The 17,511-nt window shown below is 61.8% G+C and overlaps 1 protein-coding gene across 5 annotated transcripts in view; it reads left to right on the forward strand.

Moving 5' to 3' along the window:
• The first annotated feature begins 1,870 nt into the window (after window positions 1-1,870).
• CELSR3 (cadherin EGF LAG seven-pass G-type receptor 3) overlaps window positions 1,871-17,511 on the forward strand; it is a 34,961-nt gene continuing 19,320 nt past the window's right edge. For 2 of the 5 annotated variants that reach the window (XM_041118769.1, XM_029995901.2), the window contains exons 1-5: window positions 1,876-5,104; window positions 13,120-13,752; window positions 15,387-15,609; window positions 16,068-16,183; window positions 17,052-17,140. In XM_041118769.1, the coding sequence (XP_040974703.1) occupies window positions 1,945-5,104; window positions 13,120-13,752; window positions 15,387-15,609; window positions 16,068-16,183; window positions 17,052-17,140 (4,221 nt within the window). In that variant the 5' untranslated portion in view covers window positions 1,876-1,944. Of the gene's footprint in view, window positions 5,105-13,119; window positions 13,753-15,386; window positions 15,610-16,067; window positions 16,184-17,051; window positions 17,141-17,511 lie in introns of all 5 variants that reach the window. The other 3 variants (XR_005930969.1, XR_005930968.1, XM_041118768.1) reach the window with 3 other exon arrangements.

Below are 17,511 nucleotides of genomic sequence, written 5' to 3' on the forward strand. Positions count from 1 at the left end.
GAGCGAGGGCTGAGTGAGTGGAGGAGCCCCACCTCTGGTGTGAATCCATCCCGCTGTTAACTCATGTGTCTTTTGGGGAGCTATGTAGGGGCTGCACAAGGGGTGCCAGCAGTGCCCAGCCTGGCTGCGGTGTTGGCACGGAGGTCCCCCTGCTTCCCAGCCTATCCACCCTGAACTGCAGCCCATCCAGCACAGTGGCACAGGGGGCTCCCCTTGGAGCTGGGATGTGCATGGAGGCACTGTGTGTCCTGTGTACTTCCTGCCCTTCCCTACCCCATCCTAAATTCTACCCATCTCCCAAATTTACTCTATTTTCTTCCCCAGTATGGCTCTTCTCTTCCCTAGCACATGCCTCAGCCACCATGGCTCAGGCTCCCCTCTTCTTCAACAGGATGCGGCCAAGGATGTTTCCCCCGCCGCAGCGCACTGAACGCTAATGAGGACGTAAACCCCTGTTATTCCTAAACCTATTACAAGCTTCAGTGGATTAGGCTGCGATATTAGTTGATTGAGATCAAACCAACAGCTAAGTTGCAAGGCTGATAAGCTAATGAACCATCCGATGCAAGGGCCCCAAACTGAATTTTCCTTCTCCCGTGTTGATGCCTCACCTGGTGGGTGGGGGTGGCTGAGGTCTGCATCGGGGACAGGAGCGGGCCAGCTAAATCCCTGCCACGTGGTGGCGGAGCCGAGCGGCAGGGGCTGTGACACCCTGGGAGAGCTGCCGCCCTGCGGTGCAGGACAAGGGGAAGCCCTTTCTCATGCGCGCAGTAAAAAAACCCATCTCTGAAGATGCCGAACTTGGTGCTGCTTGCAGATGGACATGGACGGGCAGAGGGAGCCGTTAGGGCTGCAAAGCATCGGCAGTGCCTCCTGCCAAAACACCGGCGTTTTCCTGCCTCGCCCCTTCTGCTAGCGGCAGGGCGGCTAACCCCAGGGCCTCTTCTCAGCACCTGGGGGAAGCGGCCTGGCCCCGGGGATGCTAGCAGGAGCACGAGGACCGTGCTTGTCGCCCGGTGCACTGGCAGCGCCGCAGCAGCGGTGGGGTGGGCGTAAGCGGAGGTGCGCGCTGAGGGTCGGCGTCCACGGGCCCCGGGCCCCCCGCAGGACTAGGGGCTGGCTGGGATGCAGCCCCTCACGGCGTCCCAGCGGCCAAGCACGGGCCCGCGCCATGGCGTGCCAGGGCGAGGGGAGGCCGAGCCGCACCACCGTCGGCCATCACCGGACCTGGCACGGCGGGGCTCTGCGCGCCTGGAGGGGCAGCCACGGGCGGGTGGCCGTGAGCCGGCTGGACGAGGCGGGTCGTGCCGGCAGGCAGCTCGCCCGCCGCCCCTGCGACGCTGGCCCGGCCTGTCCTGCCCGGCAGCGGCCGTGCCTCCCGTGAGGGCTGACGCGCTGTGCGCGATGGCCGGCGGGTCTCACTTGAGGGCGGGCACACCTCGCACCAGGGCAGGTGTGCCGCACGTGGCGGCGGCAAGCGCAGACGGTGCCTGGCACGGCTGGCACCGGGGACACGTCCCTCACACGAGGGGACACGTCCCTCACACGAGGGGACACGTCGCTCGCGCCCCCTCTCCCCGGGGCTGCCCCTCCGCGCTGCGCAGAGGAGCCCGGCCGGCGGCCCCGGGGAGGACGGCTCCCGCCGCCGCAGGGCGGAGGAGCGGGGCGGCCGGCGGCGGCCCGCCCGCTGTCGCTCCCTCCCTCCCTCAAGATGGCGGCGCCGGGGCGGGCGGGGGCGCGTAGCGGGGGGGGGGCGGGCCGGGGCGGGGCGGCGGGAGCCATGTTGGGGCTGCGGGAGGAGCCGCCGCCGTCGCCGCCACCCCCGGCAGCAGCGGCAGCGGCGCGGCGCAGCGGGGCGGGGGGCGGCCATCGCCGCCGCTAGGCGGGGGCGGCGCCGAGCCCCGCCGCCGTGCGCCCGGGCCGGGCGGCGGCCGCCGAGGCACCATGGCGGCGGAGGAGCCGGTGGCCGCCCCGAGCCGCCGCCGCCGCCGCTGCTGCTGCCTCCGCCGCCGCCATCGGGGACCGCCGCCGCCGCCGCCGCCGCTGCTGCTGCCGCCGCTGCTGCTGCTGATGCTCCCTTTGTTCCCCCCCGGGCTGGGGGCCGCCGCGCCGCCGGCGGCGGGCTGGGGGCCGCCGGCCCGCGGAGGCTGCCCCGCCGCCGTGCCGTGCTGGGCGGCGGCGGCGGCGGCGGCTCCCCCGGGGCTGGCCGCGGCGCCGCGCCGCCGGTCCCCGTCGCGCTGCCCGCCCCGCGCCGCCCCGCCGCGCCCGCTCCCCTTCCCGTCTCCGTCCCCGTCCCCGGGGCGGCGGGGTCGGCGCGCAGCCCCCAACCGCCACCCGCTGTTCCCCCAGTATAACTACCAGGCGGAGGTGGCGGAGAACCAGCCGGCGGGGACGGCGGTGGTGGCGGTGGCGGCCCAGGACCCCGACGGGGGCGAGGCGGGGCGGCTGGTGTACTCCATGGACGCCCTGATGAACAGCCGCTCGCGGGAGCTCTTCAGCATCGACCCGCGGGCCGGGCTCATCACCACCACGCAGGCCCTCGACCGCGAGAGCATGGAGCTGCACTACTTCCGCGTGACGGCCGCCGACCACGGGGCGCCCCGGCTCTCCGCCACCACCATGGTGGCCATCGCCGTGGCCGACCGCAACGACCACGACCCCGTCTTCGAGCAGGGCGAGTACCGGGAGACCATCCGGGAGAACGTGGAGGAGGGATACCCCATCCTGCAGCTGCGGGCCACCGACGTCGACTCCCCGCCCAACGCCAACATCCGCTACCGCTTCGTCAACGAGCGGGCCGCCCACGCCGTCTTCGAGATCGACCCCCGCTCCGGCCTCATCACCACCAGCGGGCCGGTGGACAGGGAGAAGATGGAGAGGTACTCCTTGGTGGTGGAGGCCAACGACCAGGGGAGGGAGCCGGGGCCCCGCTCCGCCACAGTCAAGGTCTACATCACGGTCCTTGACGAGAACGACAACACCCCTCAGTTCAGCGAGAAGCGCTACATCGTCCAGGTGAGGGAGGACATACGGCCCCACACCGAGATCCTGCGCGTCACTGCCACGGACCTGGACAAGGACAACAACGCGCTGGTCCACTACAACATCATCAGCGGGAACAGCCGGGGCCAGTTCTCCATCGACAGCATCACTGGGGAGATACAGGTGGTGGCCCCGCTGGATTTTGAGGTGGAGCGGGAGTACGCCCTGAGGATCCGGGCTCAGGATGCCGGGCGCCCTCCCCTCTCTAACAACACCGGCATGGCCAGCATCCAGGTGGTGGACATCAACGACCATGCCCCCATCTTTGTCAGCACCCCTTTCCAAATCTCCGTCCTGGAGAACGCTCCCCTCGGCCACTCCGTCATCCACATCCAGGCCGTGGACGCAGACTACGGTGAGAACTCGCGCCTGGAGTACAAACTGACGGGGGTCTCGGCCGACACGCCCTTCGTGGTGAACAGTGCCACGGGGTGGATCACGGTCAGCGGGCCCTTGGACCGGGAGTCGGTTGAGCACTATTTTTTTGGGGTAGAGGCTCGGGACCACGGCTCTCCATCTTTATCTGCCTCCGCCAGTGTCACCATCACCGTCATGGATGTCAACGACAACCGTCCTGAGTTTACCCAGAAGGAGTACTTCATCCGCCTGAACGAGGACGCAGCCGTAGGGACCAGTGTCCTCAGCGTCACAGCGATCGACCGGGATGTGAACAGTGCCATCACCTACCAGATCACGGGAGGCAACACGCGGAACCGCTTCTCCATCAGCACGCAAGGCGGGATGGGTCTCATCACTCTGTCTCTGCCGCTGGACTACAAACAGGAGAGGCGCTACGTGCTCACCGTGACGGCCTCTGATCGCACCCTGCGTGACAATTGCCACGTTCACATCAACATCACAGATGCCAACACACACCGGCCCGTGTTCCAGAGTGCCCACTACTCTGTGAGCATCAACGAGGACCGGCCCGTGGGCAGCACCGTGGTGGTGATCAGCGCCACGGACGATGATGTGGGGGAAAACGCCCGCATCACATATTACCTAGAAGACAACGTCCCTCAGTTTCGCATCGATCCAGACTCCGGGGCCATCACTCTCCAGGCAGAACTGGACTATGAGGACCAGGTCACGTACACGTTGGCTATCACTGCCAAGGACAATGGGATCCCCCAGAAAGCAGACACCACCTATGTTGAAATCATGGTGAATGACGTTAATGACAATGCCCCCCAGTTTGTCAGCCCTCATTACCAGGGCATGATCTCTGAGGACGCACCTCCCTTCACCAGCGTGCTCCAGATCTCTGCCACCGACCGGGATGCCCACACCAACGGGCGAGTGCAGTACACCTTCCAGAACGGGGAGGATGGGGACGGAGACTTCACCATAGAGCCCACCTCGGGGATCATTCGCACTGTCCGCAGGCTGGACCGTGAGAACGTTCCTGTCTACGAGCTGACTGCGTACGCTGTGGACAGGGGCATCCCTCCTCAGCGAACTCCTGTCCATATCCAGGTTACCATTCAGGATGTGAATGACAATGCCCCTGTCTTTCCAGCTGAAGAGTTTGAGGTCTTGGTAAAGGAGAACAGCATCGTAGGCTCCGTTGTGGCCCAAATCACAGCCATCGACCCGGATGAGGGACCCAATGCCCAGATCATGTACCAAATTGTGGAAGGCAACATCCCCGAGATATTCCAGATGGACATCTTTTCTGGAGAGCTCACAGCCTTGATAGACCTGGATTATGAGACAAAACCCGAGTACGTGATTGTAGTGCAGGCCACCTCTGCCCCTCTGGTCAGCAGAGCCACAGTCCACATCAAACTTATTGACCAGAATGACAACAGCCCTGTTCTGAAGAACTTCCAGATCCTGTTCAATAACTATGTGTCCAATAAGTCCAACACCTTCCCCTCGGGGGTCATAGGGAAGGTCCCAGCTTATGACCCAGATGTGTCTGACCGCCTCTTCTACACCTTTGAGCGGGGAAATGAACTGCACTTGTTGATTGTAAATCAATCGAGCGGGGAGCTGAGGCTGAGCCGTAAGCTGGACAACAACCGTCCACTCGTGGCCTCCATGCTGATGACTGTCACAGGTAGGGTGTGAAAATCATTAAACCTTTAGTGCAGTACCTTTAGGGGGGCTCTGCGTGGTCCCCCTCGGGGAGCCCATTCTGCATTGGGGGGAGGGGGGCACGTTGGGGACTGGCAACAAGATTTGGATTGGGAGTCCCTTCCAATCGGGGAGTAGTACTGGAGGGGCTGGGAAGGGTGGCAGTGGGGGGACGTGCTACAGCGGAGCGCTCTGTAAGGGGGCCGAGGCCGGAGGTGGTCTGCAAGAACAAAGCATCGTTACTCAGCTGTGAGGATCGCTTGTAGCTGCTAGCGAGACACCTTTGGAGGTGCTCTCGCCAGCAAGGCTGTGATGTGCGCTGTAGGGTGCTGGCCAGGCAAGCAGCCGGTTCCCGGGGTGGCCAAGCTGCCAGCCCAGGGGCTGGCACGCCGCTTCGCTCCCAAGCCCGGGTGGCTTTTCTCCCTGCTGGGACCGAACGCTTCCCTGGCTGTGCTCGGGAGGGAAGGATTGAACTCGGGGTGGAAGGAGCCTTCTTAAAAATACCCATCTGCTGGTAGCAAACGGTTCAGTCTGGATTCTGGCTGTGGCACCTGTGCATTGTGGTGCGGCTTCTAAAACCTGGTACCCTCTTTCTGCAGCCAACTTAGTGTTGCAGGGGACAGCTGTGACAAACCTCAGAGCGCGGCGCTTAAAACTCTCGCATCGTGTGTTGCCGGAGTATCCAAATGCGGATGCTAGCGGTAGCTGCCAGGGTGGCTTTGGGGAGTGTTGGGGTCCCCTCCAGCCCAGCTGAGGGCAGGGCAAAGATGGACCTAGGGGCTTGTCTGTGAGAAAGCAGGGTTTGGACCTGGAGATCCCTGCCGCCTGAGCTTTGCCTTCACCATCAGCCTTTCTTTGCTTGCGGATGTGTGATCTGAAATGGAGGCATCCGTCCATCGCTGAACCGAGGGGCGGCTCCGGGGGAGGGAGGGCAAGAGCCCTCTTTGGAGGGGCCAAGCGCCGAATTACCGAGAGTGCCTGGGGAGCTGTACATTGAATCGTGATGCTCCCCTGACCCTCGGCTACAGCTGCCCTCCCTTTTTACTTCTCTCTATCCAGCTTATTCAGTGAGAGGAGGATTTCTTTCAAAAGATGGAGCGAGGGCTTTAAGAGGAGACCTGTTCAAGGCAATCCTGCACGGCCAGCACCAGCCCGTCAGTGGATTGGGGCTCTTTGGGGGTTAATTGTAACCAGAGGGCTGGCTGAGAGCGGTGCAGGCACACACATGCCCATCGCTGGAGACGGGGCTGGTTTTGACCTTTCCAGCTTCTGCCCGAGTGTGTTTATGCAAGCCCTGCCTCCTCGCACACTTAACCCTGCACAAAGGCAGGAGACAATCACGTCCCGAAGTCCTGCGTCGAGCCGCCTCGCGGCGAGGGGGCCCTTGCAATTAGAGTGTCGTCATCTTCCAGCGGGAAGGGAGACTGGGAGAGGTGCGCTCACGAAGGAGGGGAGAAGATGGAAGGGGAAGAGCCATACCGGGGAGGGAAGCGAGACACTAGAAAACGGGCCTTTTGTTGGCTTTGATAATGGCTGTGGAGGTGGAGGTCTGGTTTGGTTTTTCCATCTTTATTGTTTGAAGCCCCCCGCCCAGCTGGCAGCTCCGTCGGCCCCATGCTGTCGCTGTGTGCAGGGGGAGGGTGGGCAGGTGGGTTTGCAGAGCTGGCGGCCAGGACATTCAGACCCGGCTGCATTGTTTGCCCGGGCTCGGCGTCGCGCTGGAGCGCCTTCCTCCTGCAGGAAGGCAACAATAGCACCTAGGTGGGTGCCCCGAGGGTCAACATCCAAGGAGAGAGCAGCTTCCCTGCCTGCCTGTGAGCTTTATGGTCCCTTTGAGCGAGGCTGGATCCCCCTAAAACACAGGGTGAGGGGCCCTTCTGCCTGCCTGTGAGCTGCATGTGTTCTCAGCTCAGCCCCTTGTAGGAGGCAAAGACTTGGGCCATCACAAACCAGTGCCTTTCCCGGGGGACTGACAGCCTCAAAACTGACCCCAGCTCCTTGCAGGCAACGTGGGCACCTATGGCTGCTAAAAACTGCTCTTGGCCGCTGAGGATGCAAGGCAGTGGGGCGGTAGGACTGTGTCCATGGCCAGCAGCACAGTGCGGAATCAGGGCGTTGTAGGAGACTGATGTCATGTTGACTTTAAACCATTCCAGACTGGTTGCACTGGGCCAGGCTGCCGGGCTGGTGGCGAGGGTGGAGGCTCGGCCGCACTCAGCTGTGGCTGCTGCGTTACCCTTGTTCCTCTCGAGCTCTTTGTACACAGCTCCCCTCAGCCTGCAGCCCAGGAGCTTGGCCTGGTGAGGGGAGCCATTTGTCCAAGATATCTCACCTAAAATCCCAGCCTGGCAGGGAGGACCTCCCTAGGGCACATTTGTCCTGACTCCTATGTCTGAACACACCAGAGCCATCTTTTCAAGCCAGGTAAGGGTCCCAGGGCTGCCCTGGCCTTTCAGAACTTGCATGCCTCTCCTTTCTTGAGGAGCCCACTCTCAGGAGCTTCTGCCCCTGTTAGTCCATCACAGCTGGAGGTGCTGACCACAAAGTTAGGGTGGGAGACAAGGATTTCTGTTCCTGCTTAGGGCACGGTTTTGGAGTCATCTTGGTTATTATATTTTAGTCCCTGTCTTTAGAGCTACCGGGAGAGTGACATTCATACTGTGTGCTGGGTGAGGGGAGTCTGATTTACTTCTGAGATCTCTTAACTTGTCAAGTATCATCAAAATCTTGAGATGTCTGCCAAAACCCTTCAGAGGTGGTGAGGAATGTTCACCTTACCTGTGCCTGTCTCTTCCTTTCCTGGCTTCTCTGTCTGGAGGTGTTTTACTGCTCCTCAGCTGCAAATGTGAAAGCCACCCCGTCTGTCCCCAGAGCACCCTCGCCATCTCTGGGTGGCCGCTCAGGGTGTTGCAGTCAGAGCGGTGGCTTTCGGTCTCTTGGACACTGGCTCTGCCGCCCAGAAGAGGGCAGGCGGTGATGCACCAGAGCCTATTTCTGAGCTCCTGGTCACCCCAAGTGGAGGGGGGTCCTGGGTCAGGGAGGCTGTTTTTGCTGAGCTGCCTTCTTCCCAATCCCTGGAGCTCCCTGGGAGGCTGAAGTCTAAAATGTTTGCTGTAGGGGAAGAAGGACCTCTGCTAGTGACTCCAAGGGCCCTTGGGTTGGGAGCATTGGCTGGAGCCCATGGCTAGTGCCGCATGGCGGGCTGGGGTGCTGCCCGGGGATCAGGAGAGCCTCTGGCAGCACAGGGGGACAGGAGAGATGGGCTCTTGCCCTGACAGACCCAGCAGACCCTTGGGCAGCGGTCAGCAGTCCTGCTTCCCCCCAGGAGGTTTCCAGCACAGGCCTGGAGCTCCATTCCCAGGCTGACAGTGCAACTCCCCAGGAGGAATCTGCTGCCCATCACGCTCTCTGGCTGGAGCTCCTCTTTCTGTAGCTTCGCAGCTTTTGAAGCTGGTAATTGTCAGTCCTGGAAATGCAAACACAGTGACCTGGTGCTGCCCAGCACAGGGGTTAGAGCCCGTCACATCCCTTCTCCCTGTTCCTTTCCCTGTAGGCATGTTTCTGGGGCTCCTCGTTCTGCTGCATGAATATTCACCAGGCACCAGCTCTCCAGCCACAGGATTTAATCAGAAAGGCTGAGCATTCGTGATTAAAATGCCTCCCAGGGGGGGTCAGTGCCTCCAGCCAGCTTTGGGCTTTCTTTTGGTAGCTTTTTTTTTTTTTCTTTCCACCCTGTTTGCAGCAGGTCATTCTCTTAACCATCTGCTTCCCCTTGCATGGAGCCGAGGGGGGAGGCAGCCCTGGCTGTAATGCTGAGGTAGGACAGCGTATTATGGGGGACCTTATTGAGGAGGGCTGTGGGGCCGGGGCTGGGCTCCACATTGCTGTGGGGAACTGGGAAAGGGGCACCTGGGCTTTCCTGCCGTGGGCTGGGCAATGCTAAAGGCGTCGGGCAACCTGCAGCCCACCTTCTTCCCCGGCCACAGCCTCCTTGCTCCTGAGAGGCATTGCTGGCCTCCAGTCTGCCCCAGGACTCAGCGTCGCATCAGCCAAGGCCTAACAACAGCCATAAATCAGGCAGATGTCTGCCTGCCTATTGCTGGGCGCTGAGCAGCCCTTGGGGAGAGCGAGAGCTGTCCTCTGGGCCTCGTGGCTGCTTGCGGGTGAACCATGAGCCGGAGAGAGGAGAGGGGGAGGCAGCTGGGCTCAAACCGAGCTCGTACTTGCCTTGGTCAGAGAGGCAAACCGCGAGGAGGGGACAAAGGGAGAGGAGAGGGAGCGGGGACACGGCGCAGCTTCCCGCTGAGAAGGGAGCTGGTGTCGAAGTGGTGGCATCCCGGGGTGCTGCCTCAGCGGGTGGTTCCTCAGGGAGGGATGCCAGGTTGCTGGTGGCTTGGGGAGCATCTTATGCCAAGTACGGCTGAGCCAGGATTGTGGCTTTTTGCTCACTCCTGCCTCCCCAGGGCTGGGTGATCTCTGCAGCCCATGAGCCTCTTGCAGAGAAAAGATGCCTTGGGGGACGCAGGTGACGATGCTAGTTCCTTGCGTCGAGCCCAGGCAGGTCTAAATCCCCTGGCACATCCAGCCAGGTGCTGGACAGAGCTGCTTGTTAACCACTGCTCATGCTGCCCTCCATGTCGGAGCCAGCAGGTTGTCACACAGAGGGGTGGTTTCTCACCTTGCTTCCATAAGGGGTGGGAGCAGTTTGATTTCAGAGAGAAGCAACCCCCCTTCCTCCAGGAGATTAGCTCCTGGGTGACTGTACTGGCACCGCTGCTCCCCCAGCCCGGTGCGAGCCTTATCTCCAGAGCACCAGCCCCGGCGCGCAGGCTGGTGCTTGCGCGGGAATTTGCAGGGTCGCCAGAAAGCTTTCACCTTCTGAAGAGTAGAAGAGAGAGAGGGGAAAAAAAGGAGACATTTCAATCTTTAAATCCTCCTGCACTGCAAACTTCAAACGGGGCTGGGGGAAATCAAAAGGCTTTGCAGCGCAGCAGCCACGGGAAGAGAGGAACAGTAAAGGCAGCTTTGCACATGAGGCTTGGAGCTGGGGCACGGGTAGGGGATGGGGGGGGCTGGCATTTACACCCCTAGTCCTTGTCGGGGCTGGGGCTTACCAGGGTGCCTGGAATCCTGCTGCCCCTCATGCCACCTTGCGCTGGATTGCAGGAGGTGAAGCAGTGCTGAGCAGGGTCTGGCTGGGTTTGCCAGGCTTGTTTTGCAAGTGGCCCCAGCATAGGCTGGCCAGGGCTGCCTGGTGGCAACGGTACGGTCTGTTAGTCAGTCCTGCGCGTTCTGGTAGCAGCGCTCATTTGAGCAGCTGCCCAGGTTACATCTGTGTGCGGGAGATGTGCCGTGCAGTTATGTGCCATTTGGAAGGGCGGGCAGGGGAGGTGCAGTGGCACAGGGCTGTGCTGCGCCTTCGCACGGCTGAGGACAGGATCACCTTGAAGACTGTGCATCCCCTCCCTGCTCTGAACAGCACAGGGTGGTCTCACACCCATGTCTCCCAGGCCGGGAGAGAGGCAGAAATTAGAGTGTGTGAGTGAACGAGCAGCTTTCCTGTGTTCATACCAGTAATGCACTGTGGTCCCTCCGGGGCCACTGCGGGCTAGACTGGACCGTGGCACCTTTGAAAGGTGCAAGGTCCTTCTAACAGGGTGGTCACACCAGTGTGCTTGGTTATAACACACACGGCTGCCCTCTGGACTGTGAACAGCCAGAGCTGCTGAGGGCTCGTCCTTCAGCTTTCTGGCTGCGAGCTGAAGGGACAGAGCGTGAGCAGCCCAGCCTTGGGTGCCTGGTTTACCCACACCAGCGGGTGCTGGGGGACGGGTGAGGGCTGGGGTGAGGCAGATTGGGGGCTGCCTTCTGTGATGCTGGGGGCATCTTTGCTTTAGCCGCTCTTCCCTTGAAGTGAGATCCACCTTCCTGTCTACCTTTTCACAAGCCCATCTCCCGTGTCAGCATTTAAATTGTGGCCCAGAGTGTTGAACCTGACACGGATGCCCAGGAGAGGATGCATGAGGCTGTCTCTGTGGGGCCGATTTACCTGCCAGGATGCTGATTTACCGGCCAGCGGTCAGCATGGCAGATAGGGAAAGGGAAGCATCCCAGAAAACTCCTTGCCTATCGTTCGGGTGGCCTTGCCTGCAGACAGGCACAAGCAGGCAAACCCAGTATCCCCGGGGAAGGGGGTGGCTTGCATTTGCCATTTATTGGTCACATGTAGGGGATGTTACAGCAAGGCTTGGTACCCAGGAATAGTCCTGGGAGTCACCGTTGAGATGTGCTGATGTAAATGTTGTCTTGGTATGACGATGAGAGCCAGGTTTCCAAGAAAACATTGGGATTTGGGGCTCTCGGGTAGATGTGGGGTGAGAGGTGGGAACAGCAGGCAACAGCTGTGTGCTGCCAACACCTGTGGGGCACCAGCGCTGGGGTGCTGGCAATGGGCTGGACGGCGGATCGTCCCATTTCACCAGGAGCAGTGAGGTTCTTGATGAGCCTCATTGAGCGTTTCTGGGGCCACAGAGGTTGGCGCAGTCCTTGCTTCGCCATGCTGAAGGCTGGCTCTGCCTGCCGGAGCCTGTGCTGGGAGCGGAGGGCCCAGGAGGAGGGGGACTGGGAGAGCGGAGGTGTCCTGGAGCAGCAGGCAGGCTTCTCCCTCCGGGTGCCCCAGCCAAAGTGGCTAGCAAAGGTGCCTGGGGTGGCCTGAGGGAGGGGGACGTTGGCAGGCTGCTTTGTGGGATACCTACTGGCAAAGCCACTGACTGGGGGCACGTGGAAAGGAGAGTTAAAGGCTGAAAAATAAAACCACTGCCCAAACTTCTGCCTGGGCAGACAGGGGGAAGAGCGACAGCCTCAGCAAAAGGGAGTGGGCTGGTGCAATTGTGCTCTGGAAGGGACCGATGGGGGTTTTACCTGAGCAAGGTATGGGGCTTGCTGCCTGACGGGTCCCCAGCTGGGGTAATTACAGTCTGTCTTGCTGGGAGGGGTGCTCTGTGCCTGCCTGTGATTGTAGCAGGGTTTCCTGGAGGAATTAGGAACATGGTCACATCTGTCTGTCTGTCCAGCTCCCATCTTTGCCAGTATTTCCTAATTTGCAGCAGGGTATGACCCTCCAAGGTAGCGGGATCTGTTGGCTTTCTGGGAGCTGGGTAGGTGGGGTGAGGCAGGGGGCCTCAAATCTCAGAGCTGCTGGGGTGGGTGCTGCGGTGGGAGCTGCGCCATTGCCAGTCCAGGTTGGTGCTGCGCTGCCTGCACCCCTGCAGCCTGAGCTGCTGGCACGTGAGTGTGCCTAACGTGGGGGTGAGATGCTGCTAACGGCCAGGGTCCTGGGAGAGAGTAGGTGGGCACGCTCCTGTGTTCGTGCCCAGGAGATCACTCGTGTGGTGCGGGGTCCCAAGAGGAGGGAGTTTGTTTCCAAGGAAAATAAAGATTAAAGAGAATTAAACAAACCGGAGATGGGCTGAGGGAGGAAGAGATGCGGAGCAGATAAGAAGGGGGGAAGCAGGGAGAATGGCACAAAAGCCTTGGAGACCCTGAAGGAGAGAGGAAGGAAACAGTAGGAGAGCGCAGGGAAAGGCAGTGTGGGGGAGGCAGACAGGGTGCAGTGGGGAAGCAAAACACCCCGGGCCCTGGCATCGGCTCCTGTGTTTGCCCAACCTCCTGCTGGGACTTCCTTCTGCCCGAATCTCACCAGCATCTTTGTTACTGAGAGCTCAGTTTACTGCCGAGATCCGGGACAGGGAGGAAACATGAGAGTTATCTCAGTGGAGAGCCTGAGGATAAGGAGAAGGTGCAGCTGCACCGATGCTCCCCTCCAGCCCGGGTGGCACCCTGCTAGCCCCCGGGGCTGTGGCTCCAAGCTTCCTTAGCCAAGGACTTGGGCCTTTTGGGGGCTGCACTGGGGTGCAGGGCTCTGCCCTGGGGTGGGAAGGAGGAGACCCTCCAAGCAGCAGGCAAAGACCTGCAGCGTCTCCCTGTTCCCTCCCGCAGATGGGATCCACAGCGTGACGGCCCAGTGCGTCCTGCGGGTGATCATCATCACAGAGGACATGTTGGCCAACAGCATCACGGTGCGGCTGGAGAACATGTGGCAGGAGCGCTTCCTCTCCCCGCTGCTGTCCACGTTCCTGGAAGGGGTGGCCACCGTGCTCGCGACGCCCAAGGAGGACATCTTCATCTTCAACATCCAGAACGACACGGACGTGGGCGGCACGGTGCTCAACGTCAGCTTCTCAGCCCTGGCGCCGCGGGGCGGGCGCTACTTCAGCTCGGAGGAGCTGCAGGAGCAGCTGTACATGAAGCGCATGGCGCTGACGGGCGCCTCCATGCTGGAGGTGCTGCCCTTTGACGACAACGTCTGCCTGCGGGAGCCCTGCCAGAACTACATGAAGTGCATCTCCGTCCTCAAGTTCGACAGCTCAGCCCCCTTCATTGCCTCCCCCTCTACACTCTTTCGGCCCATCCACCCCATCACTGGCCTGCGGTGCCGCTGCCCGCAGGGTTTCACCGGGGACTACTGCGAAACAGAGATCAACCTCTGCTACTCCAACCCCTGCCTGAACGGCGGGATCTGCACCCGCAAGGAGGGGGGATACACGTGCGTTTGTCGCCAGCACTTCAGCGGTGAGTGCCCGGGTCTGGGGGCCACGGGAGGATGGGTGAGCGGGTCCCTTGGCATTGCCGGCACCATGGTGGGGTCCTCTTCCCAGCGGGGCGGCAGGTGTCAGAGCCCCTCTTTGCCCGCAGAGGTCTGGCTCTGCTCCCACCTCTCCGTGTTTCCATGGCGCTGGATGTGCAGGGCTGAGGTTGCCATAGAAATCTGTCTTGTAGGGAGGTGGCATGGAGGGTTCTTGGGCACCCTGGCCACCACCTCCCAGCTTTTTTCACAGAGCAGGGGGACCAAGCTGGACCGTGCCAGGCTGGGGCACAGGAGGCTCCTCGGCCCTGCCCCTGTCAGTGGGGTGATGGGCTCTGGGACCATTGGAGGTACTGGTTTCAGCTTGTGCCAGTCTTCAGCTGGTCTGGCAGAGGTCTGGAACCCACGCTGGCCCCATGTGCGGTGGGTGAGCTGCTGCCCACCCAAAACAGAAGGCGAGGCTGGGCCTAGCTGCCGCAACAGGCAGGATCCGATCCAGGCAGATCTGGTCCTAGCCATGAGGGGAATCCTTGGGCCGGCCAGTGTCTTGTTGCCACAAGTCCCCAACAGGCTGTGGAGACCCGTGCCTGGCCACTGGCAACCTGGGCATGAGGGAAGGTGGCCTGTGGCTACTGGGAAGGGAGCCTCTGCCTTGCCCTCCCTGCCGGGAGGGAGAGCGCGGCAGCAGATGGCTGCCTTGGAGCCACTCTCCTGTTGGTGGCTCCTGGTGAGATAAGCAGAGTCAGTGGTAATTAACCCCCAGCATTTGAAGCGTGAACAGCCATTAGCAGAAGGGTTAATGAGCTCGTTTCCCTGTCACTTCATGCTGTCTTCTCATCCTCCTTGCGTGCCACGGAGCAAGTAATGGGAGCAGGGCCCGGGGCGTAGGACTGCAGCTGAGTGGTTCCCTGCATGCTGCGAGAACAGCATGGGAAAAGGGGCTGGCCAGACCCCCTGCACTGCACTGCACTGCACTGCTGAGCTGGCTTGGGGCATCCCCGTTACCGGTGCCAGCAAGGTGCAAGGGTATTCGGTGTCCCTCATCTGGCTGGTTTCCACGTGGGTTTTGCTCCTATGTCAGAGCCTGCATGCAGGGTTACGAGACTTTCCTAGCTATTGGCAGGGGAGCTCGGTGGTGCTGGGCTGTCCCCACACCCCAGAGCCAGGACTGCGATGCCCGTCCCAGGCCTGTGTGGTGGCAGTGCCCAAGGAGGCACTCTCAGCATTGCCAGGACTTCCCTGAGCTTGTCCTTGCCTCTCCATCCTTAGGACTGTGCAGCCCAGCTGTGGCCAGTCCCCTCCTGTCCCATTCCCATGCCATCCTGGGTCCAAACTTGCCCCTTCAGCCAGAGCTGGCATCCCATCCAGCCCAGTGGCTCTTGCTGCAGGGCCGGCGGTGGTAGCTAGCTTGCTGGCTACTGTGGGGAACACCTGGGTGACACCTGGGTTGTCACAGCTTTTGCCTGCCCCCAGCTGCCCCACAAACTCCTGCCCCCTGGTTGCCCTGCCCCAAACCCAGGCTGAGGTCTGCACTTCCAGGGCAAGGAGTGGATGGGTGGCCGCTGCGTTCGTGCCCCCGGTCCGGGACGTGTCCCAAGCCTCTCGTCTTGCTCCCCACCAGGCGAGAACTGCGAAGTGGACAGCCGCTCGGGGCGCTGCGTGCCCGGCGTGTGCCGCAACGGCGGCACCTGCACCAACGGCGCTGATGGGGGCTTCCACTGCCAGTGTCCGGCAGGCGGCTTCGAAACACCCTTCTGCGAGGTGTCCACGCGCTCCTTCCCACCGCGATCCTTCGTCATGTTCCGGGGCCTGCGCCAGCGCTTCCACCTCACCCTCGCCCTCTCGTGAGTCCTCTCCTTCCTCCACTGGACACCAGCATCCGCCAGTTCACCTGGCCCTGCTCTGGTGGATCTTGTGCGCCCTGGGCCTGTCCAGGGACTCGCTGATGCTCTCCAGACCCCAGCGTTGCCAGCCTTGCCTTGCCACGGGGCTGCCCTGGTGCCTTTAGCCAAAGGGCTCTGAATCTACACTGTCATGTCTCCCCTGGCATCAGCTCATCCCTTCCTTCAGTGCCTCTGCCCTTCCCTGCTGCCAGTTCTCTGCCTCCACGCCAGGCCCCCATGCTCCCAAAGCGTCCGCTGGATCAATCTCTCAGCCCCTTCCCAGCTGGGCTTGCTCCTGGGGCCAGGCCCAGGTCTCACCCTGTCCCTGTGCTGGGATGCTGGTCCATGCCACGGGAGAGTGGGGTTCTCCGTGTGCTCCTTGTGCCCACCCTGCCCTCCCGCTTCCTCCCTTGCCCCAGGTTCAGCACCGTGGAGCCCAGCGGCCTCCTGCTCTACAATGGGCGCCTAAACGAGAGGCACGACTTCCTGGCGGTAGAGATCATCCAGGGGCAGGTCCAGCTGAAATACTCCACAGGTAAGCTTGGCCCGGCCCGTCAGGGGATTTGTGCTGTGGGAGCTATGAGAAGGCCTGTGCTGAGCGGGGAGAGTGGGGTGCTGCCCTGGATGGAGCCTGTGCTAAGGGAGGTGGGTTTGAGAGAGGTGTTGGTGAGCGTGAGTGGATGGCACAGGAGGCACGTGTGTGTCTCGGGACTCTCCCTAGGCTCAGGAGTGCAAGTGCAGAAGGGGTGTTGTGAGCACAAACCCTTTTGGGGTCTCCACTGCTGTTCTGCCTCGCTGTGTCACCGCGAGCTTCACCTCTTGCCTTGCCGTGAACCAGTCTGGAGAGGAGGACCCTCCTGGGAGGGTGTTTGCTATCCTGTCGGTCTCATCCCTGCTGCCTTGTGCCATTGCTGTGCCCATCCTGCCTGCCCTGAGGTGTGTCAGGATGAGCTGCCAGGAGCACTGGGCCCTTGTTGTTAACAACTGGGGCTTCCCTCCTGTCCTGGGTCCGGTGCTCCTGCCCTCTCCTCTGCGTGCAGTGCCTGATGGCCATCCTGCTACTGTAGCTCTGGTTGCGCTCGTCTCCTCAGGGCAAGGCTCAGCAGTGAGTGGCTGGCAAGGGCCAGATGCACGGTGCCACAGCACCCTGGCAGTCAGCCTGGACAGAGGAGCCATCCCGGGGTGCTGGCGACCGGTTCTAGGGCTGCAATTCCACCCTCCCCACTCCTGCTGCAAGGCTGCAGCAGGCAGAGGCCGGCGTGCTGAGCTTGTCTCCCTGAAGCCCTTCTCCATCCCTGCACGAGGCCGTCGGCAGCGCGGCGGGCTTGGTGCCTGCAGGAGGGGCGGGTGTGTCTGAGGGCTGTCCGGCTTCCCCCAGCATGCCATCATCCCTGTCTCCGCAGGAGAGTCTAGCACGGTGGTGAGTCCCTACCTGCCGGGGGGTGTGAGTGATGGGCAGTGGCACACGCTGCAGCTCCGCTACTACAACAAGGTACGTGTGCCCCAGCTGTCTCCCCGTGCGCGTGGGTCTCTCCCCGTGAGGCTTGAGCGAGCGGCTCTGGCTCTCCTGTTCTCTGGCTCTCCTGTTCTCTGGCTCTGCCCCACGGGGGAGGCTGTGGAGAGAAGGTAGAGGTAGTTTTCAGCCCTTGGGGATGGGTGCAGTGGAGCAGACAGCCAGGTGCAGGGGAGATTGACCCTCAGGACCACACTTGGAGGCTGCAGGAATGCACTCTATGCAGTGTCCTCGCCCATGTCCATCTCTGGTGCTGCTTGCTGGGCTTGGCCAGAGATGTCCCTCCTGCCTCGCTCACACCTCCAGCAGTGCGGTGGTGCGTGGGCCATGCTCAGGCCCTTTCCTTGCTG

This window comes from Aquila chrysaetos, chromosome 20 (genome assembly GCF_900496995.4).
Source record: "Aquila chrysaetos chrysaetos chromosome 20, bAquChr1.4, whole genome shotgun sequence".
Taxonomy (NCBI): domain Eukaryota; kingdom Metazoa; phylum Chordata; class Aves; order Accipitriformes; family Accipitridae; genus Aquila; species Aquila chrysaetos.